Genomic DNA, 12998 nt, shown 5'->3' on the forward strand with positions numbered 1-12998 from the left:
CTGACTCAGTGTGGCAACCTTTGAGGAGATGGTTGAGCCTTATCGGCTGAAGGAAGACAACATGGAATTGGAGGCAGCTGAGAGGTTGAAAAACAGCGAACCCTGGAGAATCACAGACAACGAGCTGGAACTGTACCGCGCCAAGGTCTGCACCCACTCTCTGATTTACTGCAACACACACGGCACACACACTCTGATTCACCGGTTTAGAAGGAAAATGCTGCAAAAATATTTTTATTTCATTATTTTACCATGCAAAAGTCTTTGCATGAGAGGTTGAAACAACCTCTCATACCAGTGTTGTGTTCAAGACCACCTAACCCGAGACCAAGACAAGACCAAGACCAGAGTGTATCGAGACCGAGACAAGACCAAGACTTTTAGGGTCCGAGACCAAGTCAAGACCAAGACCAGAGTGTATCGAGACCGAGACAAGACCAAGACTTTTAGGGTCCGAGACCAAGTCAAGACCAAGACCGAGGGAAGTCGAGACTGAGTCAAGACCAAGACCAGCGGTCCATGCTACATGACACAATAAAATGTAAAATATGATCAAAATTGCTTCTCAAAATAATCTGAAAGATCCATATTCCCATAAAAACACCTAGATATTAAATACTTAATACATTTTACCAATATTAAATATTCCATTTCTGTGTTACAATGTGTGATGGTCTCGTGCCATCCCTAAAAACATAGCACCCTGGGCATTTGCCCATATTGCTCATATAAGAAACCACCACTGTTGCACCATTAAACATAGCAATTGAGGCAATGCCCTGACGGTAAATAATGCTCAACTACGAACACTGACCAAGGAGCAACAAGCAAGTAGTAACCAAACAGAAGGCGCTCATCATGACTGTTTTCACTCTCTCTCCCAGTACATGAAGCCAGGTAGTCGACACCATGGCAGACATTACAGCTGCCACTTTGAACAAAAACAATCAAAGAGCAATGTGCATGCTCTGCGTGCTCTTTCGTTCTTGTGTTTTAGTTATTTGTTAATTTAAATATCAACGTACATAATTAAATTAAATAATGATGCAGTGTACACAGAGCATTACAAGAACAAGGAACGGGTGTTCTGTCAGGTCAGATCGTCATACGCTTAGCACAAACTCACGGTGTTCTGTCAGATCAGCATACGTTGTCAGATAGTCGTACGCTTAGCTCAGACATGCGCTGTCATTACCATATGATTTTATTTAATCAGCAACATAGAATCATGACGTAGATCATCATACACTTGGTTATTAACAGTTGTATGGCATCCAGCTGCAGCCAGACTGGCTTTAAATACACTTTGAAACCACGACAACGCATATCTATCTAGTTATCATATTATGTCATAAACAATTTAATGACTTATTTTCGTCATAACTTGTTGCGTATGCTGAACTGACAACTCCACTGACGGTCGGACTTCTTAAGGCGCATGGGCAGGCACGGTACTCACTGCATGTATGCTAGGAACATAGATCATGACGTAGATCGTCATACACTTTATTAACAGTTGTATGGCGTCCTGACTTAGCGGTTAAGTGAGTTTTACACGGGTGTAAATGTAATGTGGGAAGGTAATCATAACAGAAGGGGGGGCTACTCTGATAACAAGGAAAGGGGTAAAACAGAACTAAGTTCTACACACAGACAGTTTTACAACTAGGAGTATCACAGGAAGACCTCTTCTTACACACAGTTTAACAAATTCCTCTTCTCTAGGTTAAGAGAGAACAAAATGGAAAAACAACTTAATCATATATTAAACTAAAACTACTTATGTAAGAAAGATAACAGTAATTCTAACAACCAGCCCTGCATGAATTATCATGCATCAGCCCTGCATGATAATTCTAACAACCAGCCCTGCATGTCATGCAGGACAAACTGTCCCTCTGTATCCAGCAGAGGGACAGTTTGCTGGATACAGCAAACTATATATATAAATGTACATATTTATGTCAATATATATTGACATAAATATTGACATAAATCAATAGACATGATTTATGTCTATTGAGTAGCTTTTCCATGAAATGGAAGAGCTACTAAAGTAGGTCTTCTATTTCATGTCTATTGAGTTTCAGAGACAGAGACTGTTTTGGTTGCCTGAGCTTTAGGGAAAAGGTTTTTCTGATTTCCGCATGCAGCACTGCTGCCTCACTAAGTTGACAAAACATTTGATATGGTGCCGTTAATGCATCGTGTCACTCAAAAAATAAGAATAAAAAAATAAAACCAGCGTCATGCACAATTATGAGGCAGTCTGCACCAAGGTAAACTTCGGTGATCAAACCGCGACGGTGTGCGAGGCGGCCAATGCCAGAGATACCAAGCGGTGTGACTGGTGCGTGCTCTCTGCTTCAATTCATCAACTATAAACCCATCTGTCAGGAACTATTCTGCCCTGCCAGAGATATGCTCATCACTTGCAGTATGGCTTATTTTAAAATAAGCCATACTAAGGAATTGTGATTTTTTTTTTCTTTGTGTATAATGAAAACATAAACACACACTTAGCCTGGAGGGGGAAGGGGCCGTGTAAAGCCTGGCAACCCACCTAACTTGTAATATACTGCCTGCAGTCACAACTGTTCTCGGTTCTAGCTGCTAAAATCACTGCAAAGCTTCAAACTGAATCATTAGCCGTCAGTTGTTTTCTCCACGTCTTCACATGACACTGACATTTGAAGAGCCTGGATGATTGTTGTATTTACAGATCATTCTACAACAATGACCACAGCTTATGCAATTAGCAGAGAATGCATAAAGAAGTACAGCATCAAAAAGGCATGATGAAATGCATCTGTTTCCATCTGTGAGATTGTCCTGCCCCCCACACCCTGAGTCTGAGTGCGGTGATCTAGATTCAGGGGTCTCAAACTCCAGTCCTCAAGGGCCGCTGTCCTGCAGTTTTTAGATGTGGCACAGGTACAAAACACTGGAAGGAAATGGCTTAATTACCTCCTCCTTGTGTAGATCAGTTCTCCAGAGCCTTGCTAATGACCTAATTATTCTATTCAGGTGTGGCGCATCAGAGGCACATCTAAAAGTTGCAGGATAGTGGCCCTCGAGGACTGGAGTTTGAGACCCCTGTTAGAGGAATGTTTCTAACTGTGTGTTGTATTTGTTCTCCAGACCAATCGTCAGATCAGGCTCAATGAGCTACTGAAGGAACACTCCAGCACTGCCAACCTCATCGTCATGTAAGCCTGCATTCACCATTGATCGTCTGTTGTAGCGCCACTTCATGAATGTGATAGTGTGTCCATTCCAACGCTGTCGCCCAAATATGAAAGAGCTAGATCTTTGTTTTAACTGTTGTTCCTCTCTCCAGGAGCCTGCCATTAGCTCGGAAGGGCGCAGTCTCTAGTGCCCTCTATATGGCCTGGCTGGAGGTGCTGTCTAAGGACCTGCCCCCCATCCTCCTCGTGCGTGGCAACCACCAGAGCGTCCTCACCTTCTACTCTTAGTGTTAGCACAGGGAAAAATCCTGCGTTTTTAAGTCTCACATTCACTTCTGCGGCTGATAGCAAAGCCACACACATGTTCCAGTTAAATCCCAAAATAAAAGGTGCACCATCACACTCCAGAGACTGTAGAAAACACAGCCACTGTTGATCTAAAGAAGGAAGTGATACTGGTTGAGACGTTGATGAAGGAATTTCAGGGTTAGGGTGGAAATTATTGGTAAGGTTGCCCTCTTGGCTCCTTTCTTTTCTATTTATTCCAAATTTTCCTCTTTTTTTTTGTAGCTTTAGTTTTTTTCAACTTTCGTGCATAAGTTGTCATTTCTGTTCAAATTATTTTCTCTTGGGCTGTAATTCAGGCATTCATAATATTTGTGATTTTTTGTTCTCATGGTATGGAATATCTTGAAGTTATTAGGACCAGTTGCCACGTCTGTTAGCAATAATCACCTAGTCATTTGTTTTAGACATTGGAGAGAACAACACATTCTGAAGCCTTACAGATGTGCCTTTTGGTCGGATCTGATGAAATTAGTTGAATCTCTAATCAGATAAACAATATGACCCATATTATTGGCGGTTAAGTAATAATTTTAATGCATTTATGGTGATTCTTTCTTAGTTAAATCAGTTTAGATTTGGGGGTGAAGCCTTTCTGTCTTTTTGTTTTTAGATTTTTCTAATCTGCTTATGGTTCAAAGCCCTGCTGGTCTTCCATTGTAAAGCTGTTGATCATTTTCAATAGCCTGTTATTGGACACAGTTGACTGTTTGGGTCCAGTGCCTGCATCAGATTGTATTTGTTTTTAAATTAAACATGCAAACAGTTAGCAAAGAGGCTTCCAGCCTTGTTGGTTGGAAGCTGCTGAGTAATGTTTGTTTCTGTTCTTCCCCTCTAAAGACTCTACTCTCTTCAACGACCTAATTAAAACCTTGCCTTAATGATGCTTTCCTTTCTCCAAAGCCATACTGGCTGTGTGATTTGTGGATAAATGTGGAAGCAATCCGTGGTTTGTCTTCAGTCTCAGCTCGTTTGTAATGTAGATGCATCCATCTGTAGTGTCGTTGAATTTGGTGTGCTCTGGTTTTTAACTGCACATTGCTGTTGAAGTGCTCTGTCCGCTGACTGTAATATTTGGCACTGATGTATACTGATGTAGGCTGACAAGCCTACTGGGCTCCTTTGCTCCCATCAAGCTGCACTGTGGAGTGTTGTCCTCCTGGTCTCACAGAGCTCACACCTCCCCACATCCAGAATATGTTTTGACTGAGTGTGATGATGTACCTCTATGCATTTGAGCAGTTGAGCTGAAGTTCCAGTCCAGTAGTTTTCTGTGCAGTGGAGCCTTGCTTCATTTGATGGGAACCTTCAACAATCCTCCATTGGCTCCAAGCAGCAGTACCATTGTTCCATGAAAAGCCATATAGAACTTCTCTGCTCTGAGGTGTGAAAAATAGGTCAACTGTAGAACACAAAGCTCGTAGAACTGTAGTTTATGCTTGGAGAAGTAAAGTTTGGCTGATTTTTAAAAGTTTTTACTAAATAAACTTAATAAATGTACATCTATTGCTTATGCAATCATTAGAAGTGAATAAGTACAGTTTTAATGGTGTACTTCTGCTGTCAAATTAAAAAATAGAGTAGGTCAGGAGTTAGTGAGCAGATACCTTTCACCTCAAATTCTGTTAAGTAAATGTTGACTAAAGTAAATAAGTCATTGGATTTCCAGATGAGAGAATCAATGTGACTTTGCAGGTTGTTCGACTATAGAAAGCGATTTAGGTCGTCAGATGAACAGCTTCTAATTTTGCTGATCAATGTTGTTTTAGATAAGAGATGGCTTACAACATTAAAGTCAAATTCAGTTCTGTTTTGATTTGCCCTTCTACTCATGTCTTCTTTTTTTTCAAACAAGTTTAGTTTTCACTGATTGTATGCAATTTATGAAGAATGTCAACCAATGCTTAGGTTAGTGGAATGTAATGTATTTATTATGAAGTCCGGCTTCTGAGTGAGCAGATTTTTTTATTTTATTTTTTTTATTGCTTTATTCTCATGTATTTTCCACATAGACAGCAATAAGATCTTTATCACTCATCCTTCTGTGCTTCTCCTGCACACTGTTCCAGACACTTTGTCCTGAGAAATCAGCAAAGCACCTTTACTATTATTACACCCATCCGTAGGAGTGAGAGAGGATGTTCCTGTTTGTCTATGGAAAACTTTCCAATGTTGAAGACAGGTGGTTCCTTTCTGTTTGGGGGAAGGAACAAACTTCCCAGCTCATTTCTTGTGTTTGGGGAAGCTTTAGGAAGCATTCCCACTCTGAGGACTGTTCTATCAAAGTGGAACGTTCTAGACCTTTCAGAATTAGTTTTAAGTTTGTTTAAAAATCAGACTTTCACTCAAACAGATGCAGTTCACAAAATGTGTTCTTCACCGGTCTTAGTGATACATCTGTCCCTTCATTCATATCCCCACAAATCCAAACTATTGTAAAGCCAAGATGCCCATTACCAAACAGTGAAGCAGGTCCATTATGTAGTGCAGTTGTGGTACTGAACAGCATGCAATAACTGCATTCACATTTTGAAATGTAATGATATTGATTGATACTGCCATGGAACCAACAGCTCAAACAGCAATAGTAACAACTGCAATTATATTATTTATAGTTTTTGCAAACATAATCAAGTTTATCCTTATGACCATAAGTAAGTTTTTGTCAATCATTTTCCCCAGTTATCATAAGCAGTATGATAATTATCCATCCCAGCTAGCTGCTGTACACATCAGGCTATTTTGAGCTGTTAATGGTGAATTCTATAAATGTCCATTGAGCCTTCAATATGAACTAATTGAAGAATATACAAATGAATGCACAGAACAAGCTGGACTTTATTTAAGCCTGTACTCAAAGAGAAATTAGATTTGATGTTTGAAATCACTTTTGTGTATTAAACAGAATAAAGATGTGACTTTATGTTCATTGCCATACTGTGAGCCTTCACTCTCCCTTCTGTTTTAGAGCAACACTGAAGAAAACACACATACATTATTCTGTATTTATATGTTAAAGAAGATATATAGACATATATTCAGCATATACACATACATATATCGGTCAGTCTGACCTATAGGAAATCTTTATCTTTGATATGTCACATTTTGATCAAAACCTAACTTTTACAAACAGGGGTTTGTGCCTATTGATTTGATCAGTTCTCTTAATTAATAGGTTATAAAGAGTATTGGAGAATATTCCAATGCTCTGTTCCACAGATCAGAAGTCATTTAATATTTCAGATTTAAGGCAGCGTTTCTGAGATCATAATCCAACGTTATTCTTTCTTAGCCTGATCCCTGTCACCCGCTCATTCCAGAACCAAAATGACTGGTAATACGTTTTCCAACATAATAAAGTAATCACAATCCTAAAGACCTGCAGACATTGGCCTCCTTTCCACTAACATGGCCTAACCTGTAAATAATCTAATAATGTTTCATTTAGTATGAAGAAAGTATTTATTTTAGATCTGGAATTTCTTCTTTTTTTTTCTTGTGTAATATTTTGGATTCAGTACAAAATTATTGTGCATGTTTTTCTGTTAATATTCTGCTTGCCTTTTAATTTTAGCTAAATTGTATTTTTTGACTATCTTTTCGATGCCTTTTGAGACAAAGACCTGGTTAAGATCAGAAAAAGCAATACCAAGCTTTGACAAACATGGATGGAATCAACCTGGCTGGTTGAAGTAGTAATGATTTGATTCACTGTACTGTTAACAGTCACAGATATGTTTTTTCTAACATTTTAACAGTTATGATTACAAATACTTTGTATATCTTTATTGCAATAAATGAATCAAATGACATCTGTTTTTGGTTTGCGTTTTTGAGTCATATGTGTTCCAAATTATTATGCAAGTGATATTTTCTCAGATTTTCCTAAATGGTCAATGCAAATGATGGTCAGTATAATTTTCAAGTCATGAACTATTACAGTATAAATCAAATTTTACTGAACAAACCTCCCAATTAGATGTTGTTGTTTTTTATTTAAAAAAAAAATCAAAATGCACTGTTCCATATTATTATGCACAGCAGATTTTCTAAATGTTTTATGGATTATAAAGAACTGCAAACAGTCATTCTTTGAATGATGTACTAAAATCAAAAGCTATTTCAATCAAAAACATCTTAACAGACAGAGTTGCATATTAACATAGGATCCCTTCTTTGGACCCACTTGCACAATTCTTGCGTCCATTGAACTTGTGAGTTTGTGAGTTTCTGCTTGGATTTCTTTGCAAGATGTCAGAATACCTTCCTAGAGCTGCTGTTTTGATATGAACTGCAACCCACCCTCAGATCTTCTGCTTGACGATACTTCAAATAGGGCAGAGGTCAGAGGAGGATGGTGACCACACCATGAGTTTCTCCCCTTTTCCCCATAGAAGGTACGGGCTATTCTTTTTGAACCATGAAAGAAAGTGATCAGTCAGAAAGTCCATATACTTTGCTGAGGTAATTTTCACTCCTTCTGGGACTCTGAAGGGGCCGACTAGCTCTCTCCCCATGAATTCGGCCCAAAACATGACTCCACCACCTCCTTGCTGACGTCACAGCCATGTTGGGACGTGGCGGCCATCCACCACCAATCCACTACTGCATCCATCTGGACCATCCAGGGTTGCACAGCAGTCATCAGTGAACAAGTCTGTTTGAAAATCAATCTTCATGTATGGCTGGGCCCACTGCGTCCATTTCTGCTTGTGAGCACTGGTTAGGGGTGGCTGAATAGTACACAACAAGCCTCTGGAGGATCCTCCTCCTTGAGGTTTCAGAGGCACCAGCAGCTTCAAATAATTTTGCTGCTTTGTAAGGACATTTTAGCATCTGCTCTCTCAATCCAATGAATTTGTCTAACAGAAACCTTCCTCATTATGGAACAAACAAAAGGGGGTTTGTTCTGATTCAGAACAAACCCCCTTTGTTCTGAATCAGCCACAAATCTCTTCACGCTTCAGCTTTCGTTAAATATCTAATGTTTTCATATCTTGTCCACTGCACTAAACTATGATGATCCTTTCTCTTTCCCACAATGCTTGAAACCTGTGACCTGCTTAATAATGTGGAACATTCTTCATAGGCAGATTTCCTTTAATTGAGCTCACCAGACAAACTAATTAACCCAGGTGTGTGAAATTAATTATAGTGATTCAAAGAGCCCTGAAACACAATATAATCTATTAATTTAATGGCACAACAAAATTTTTTATCTTTATGACACTTAAATCCAATTTACATAATAATTGTCCATTTAAAACAAAGGCAGCCAGAATAGTCATTATAAGCATCGTCTTTAATGGTTATGTGTTTGTCTAAAGCACTTCCTTTAACATGCAGGAAGAAGAGTAGACTCCCATTGCCTTTCTTGTATGCAAGTAATAAAACATTTGACTAGAATAGATTCTATTATCCTTTGCATTTCTTATCTATAATATGTATTGTGTACTTTTGTCATTTTTGCCAATTACAATCATTTTACACATGACCTGTTAAAAAGAACATATTCACTGATCCTTCAGTCAGGAGTGGAATTTTCAGAAGATTGGAGCAAGCTGACCTTCAAAAACTTTGAAATGTCCATAAGTTTTAGTTTTGAGAAAAAGGTCACTTCCTCTAAGATGTGGTGTGTAAGTTTAATGCAGACAGATGTCTTTTACAGTTTTGTATGACAAAATTTTAATTTTACGAAATTTTATTTTAAATTTCATAGCAAGTAGGACCACAATTGGCTTTATGAGTAAAGAAAGCCAATCATTACCTCAAAAATATTGGTTATTTTTAAGGTAAGATCTTGGTAGATAGTTTGGGGGGCTGCACAGTGGAACAGTTGGTAGAAATGTTGCCTTGCCTTGTTCTAGGTTCAATTCCCAGCCCCGGTCTTTCTGCATGGAGTTTGCATGTTCTCCCTGTGCATGCGTGGGTTTTCTCCGGGTACTCCGGCTTCCTCCCACAATCCAAAAACATGACTGTCAGGTTAATTGGCCTCTCCAAATTGTCCCTAGGTGTGAATGTGTGTGTGTGCATGGTTGTGTGTCCTGTCTGACTCTGTGTTGCCCTGCGACAGACTGGCAACCTGTCCAGGGTGACCCTGCTTCTCGCCCAGAACGTTAGCTGGAGATAGGCACCAGCAACCCTCCCGACCCCACTAAGGGACAAGGGTGTAAAGAAAATGGATGGATGGATAGATAGTTTGGACAATGTATCCTAGGGACAATTTGGCCTCTCCAAATTGTCCCTAGGTGTGAATGTGTGTGTGTGCATGGTTGTGTGTCCTGTCTGACTCTGTGTTGCCCTGCGACAGACTGGCAACCTGTCCAGGGTGACCCTGCTTCTCGCCCAGAACGTTAGCTGGAGATAGGCACCAGCAACCCTCCCGACCCCACTAAGGGACAAGGGTGTAAAGAAAATGGATGGATGGATAGATAGTTTGGACAATGTATCATCCCCTATTGTCTTTTAGAGTAGATGATGCTGATTATAGCACAATAGTTGCATCCAAATCAGCTATGTTGTAAAACTACAATAGGCACTATTATGACAATAAGAGAAGCACAAATTAGCAAAATTACTGAGAGAACAATTTTGGAAAGTCTTTTTCTCTTGTGCTCTGCTTCTTTTCTCTTGAGCAGAGAGTCAAATCCTGGAGTGTACAGGTCTTCAAGCCAAAAGTCAAGCTCTTTGGGTGTTTTTGTGTCCTATATGGGGGGACAAAAATGAAAAAAACAATCATTATTTTTTCTGTGATTTTCTACTTTTTTCATAGTAATTTGTTCCTGGGAATTTTAACCAACCAAACAACAGAAGCAAAAGGGAAAACAATAGATTTTTTTTTTTTGGCAAAGAGTTGTGAATTATCTTTAGAGACGTTATTTCAGTTTGAAAATAAAAAGAAATGTTATTTATGTTTATGACTTATCCTCAAATGTTCATTAAAAAGATTGCATCGCCTTCTTTCTAAAGGTCATATTGTAGATTTGTTGACTCTTGTCTCACAGACAACTTTTCACCTTTTGGCTTCTAACAGTTTAAAAGCAAGGTAATTGGACCTCAGAAGGTCCTGGGTTCAATTCCAGTTCTGGGGTCTTTCTGTGTGGAGTTTGTATGTTCTCTCTCTGCATGCATGGGTTCTCTCCAAGTACTCTGACTTCCTCCCACAATCCAAAGACATAACTTGGTTGATTGGTCTCTAAATTCTCCTGACGTGTGTATGAGTGTGTGTGTGCATGCACACACACACACATCTCTATGCTGTCCTGCAATGGGCTAGCAACTTGTCCATGGTGAATCCACCTTTCACCTGGAGATAGGCACCAGCACTCCTTGCAACCTCAATAGGATGGATAATTTAAGAAGATGATATAATCAGTTGAGGATGTGGAATAATATACACTTACTTCTGCCTATTTCTTTTTAAACAATATATTTTACATATCTGACAAGTTTTGCACTTGCTTATTTTTTTTCTTTTGGGTTATGTTCAAAAACAAATAAACTCAGCTAAACATTAAACATTTGATGCACATCTTCAAAGGAGCATTGAATCAAGCCTTCTACATTAAACAGAAGAGCTGCTCTAGGTCCATATTTGAACACCTTGTAGTGCAGCATTTCCTCTTCTTGCCAGGTGATTTCATAAGGCATATTTTGTTGTGAATTGGCCCTATCGATAAACTGCATTGAGTTTAGTTGAACAAGACAAGTCAGTAACACTTTATTTGACGGGGTGTACGTATACTGACATGACACTGTCATAAACATGACATATCAGCTGTCATGAACATGAGCCTGACATCAGTCTATGACTGAAGTGACATTTGGTAAATAATGACACTTTTAATGCAAAGTTGTTCTAAAATTTGCCTTGAAAATGCCAACTTTGCATTAAAGTACAAAATATTGTAAAGTTGGTACTGTTATATCATGTTTATAACGGTGTCATGTCAGTCTTACACACATCCCGTCAAATAAAATGTTACCAAGAAGTCTAGTTGCTTCCTAATTAAACATTTAGATGTGGATCACAGGTGAAAAGCTGACTCAATGTGGTGGAAATGTTCTAAAGGTTGATCAAATGAGCTGACCTTTTATTGCCTTTGTTCAGATTAAAGATGAACATATAGTTTATGATTATATAGGCTGCAAAATCCCTTGGTTTCTGTCATTAACTGCAAAATACCTTCAAATAATCTGTTAAGTTGCCATGGATAGTTTGTGTGTCATATTCTTTGATGGTCCAGGAAGGCTTAAACCTTTCATTGTCTGCCGTGTCGATGGATTTTATATCCATGTAAAGAGGATTCCTTTTGATGTTGTACTTCAGAGTTACTGGAGTTATGTGCTTCTCCAGATATCTGTCCACAAACACCACAGGACTGCCCTCTGAATATGGAGGAATTTTTCTTCCATGTTGGGTTGTTTGTTCCCGCTGTCAGAAAAAAAGGAATTATTTTATTCTTATCTAACTGAGAATAAAATAACCATCTTAACATTGCAGATTTTGTAGATAAATTTACAAAGTAACCTAAACTTGAACTCCTAAACTACCTTTTAATGTAGTTGAGGCAACAACAAAGTTACTGTTTTATCAGCATATCAGCATCTGACCTCACATGCACGCTTTGATTTAAATATTTTTTAAGTATAGAAAGACCAATCATTCATAAAAACAACATATTACACACAAAGTCACTGTGAGGAAGGAGCATGCTGTAGAGTAGTGGTAGCTCTGTTGCTCCATACCTGTAAATAGACCCGGTTCTGCCATCGTCTCTGACTGGAAACAAATGCTCCAACCTGGAACATGCCATGGGTAGCATCCAAAATGCCAACATCCAACTGCAGGAACTTTTCAGGGTGATTGTTGTTGGGTAGAACAGAAATATCCATCTTTGGTCTGCAGTGACTGCTTTATCTGCCTGCAGCCTCTTTCTATACACATGCTCACTTTAGCTGGCAAACTTGCCAATTATTCATGAAAAGCAAGATATTTATGAAGCTGTATCACTTGCAGGTGAGGTAACCTAATCTTATCACTGAAGACCTGATACAAAGAAGTAATACTGCCAAGAGAGAAGCAAAGACAGGGAGAGAGAGGGGAGCGTTAGCAAGGTCAACCCCATAGTGTCAGGTTCACTCCTCCTTGATGAGTGACAGTAGACAATCGCTTGCTTTGTGTCATTGACTTTACAGCAATCCCTCATACTGAGCATGTATGGAGAGGAAAAACTCCCATTTCAAAGAAGAAACCTCCAGCAGAACCGAAACCAGGCTCAGTACAATCGACCATCTGCCAAAACCGACTGGAGGTTTGAGAAGACAGAAAAGATACACAAAAGAGAAACCGCTGAACTGATGGAGTATTTTCTATGTTAATGAAAATGTAGCCTAGTGGAAACTAAGACTTTACAATTTACCACCACTAGAGTGCACTGTAGGAACATCCCGGAAGTCTGT

General features: G+C 39.1%; 2 protein-coding genes across 3 annotated transcripts in view; one reads left to right on the forward strand and one right to left on the reverse strand.

The window, feature by feature from the left end:
- The window catches only part of slc12a2 (solute carrier family 12 member 2), an 87128-nt gene extending 79780 nt beyond the window's left edge, over window positions 1-7348 (forward strand). For both annotated transcript variants that reach the window (XM_088010687.1, XM_088010688.1), the window contains exons 25-27: window positions 10-145; window positions 3142-3209; window positions 3341-7348. In XM_088010687.1, coding sequence (XP_087866813.1) covers window positions 10-145; window positions 3142-3209; window positions 3341-3476 — 340 coding nt within the window. In that variant the 3' untranslated portion in view covers window positions 3477-7348. The remainder of the gene's footprint in view (window positions 1-9; window positions 146-3141; window positions 3210-3340) is intronic.
- A 2697-nt stretch (window positions 7349-10045) lies between these two features.
- minar2 (membrane integral NOTCH2 associated receptor 2) lies at window positions 10046-12431 on the reverse strand. The gene is made up of 3 exons (XM_088010639.1): window positions 12285-12431; window positions 11722-11970; window positions 10046-10240 (listed from the first exon to the last, which is right to left on the reverse strand). Exons 1-3 carry the CDS (start codon window positions 12429-12431, stop codon window positions 10046-10048), a joined length of 591 nt encoding a protein of 196 aa, XP_087866765.1.
- Window positions 12432-12998: the final 567 nt, after the last annotated feature.

The sequence above is a fragment of the Poecilia mexicana genome, unplaced genomic scaffold (genome assembly GCF_051168715.1).
Source record: "Poecilia mexicana isolate PSO_F unplaced genomic scaffold, ASM5116871v1 scaffold_12, whole genome shotgun sequence".
In the NCBI taxonomy this organism is placed as follows: Eukaryota; Metazoa; Chordata; class Actinopteri; order Cyprinodontiformes; family Poeciliidae; genus Poecilia; species Poecilia mexicana.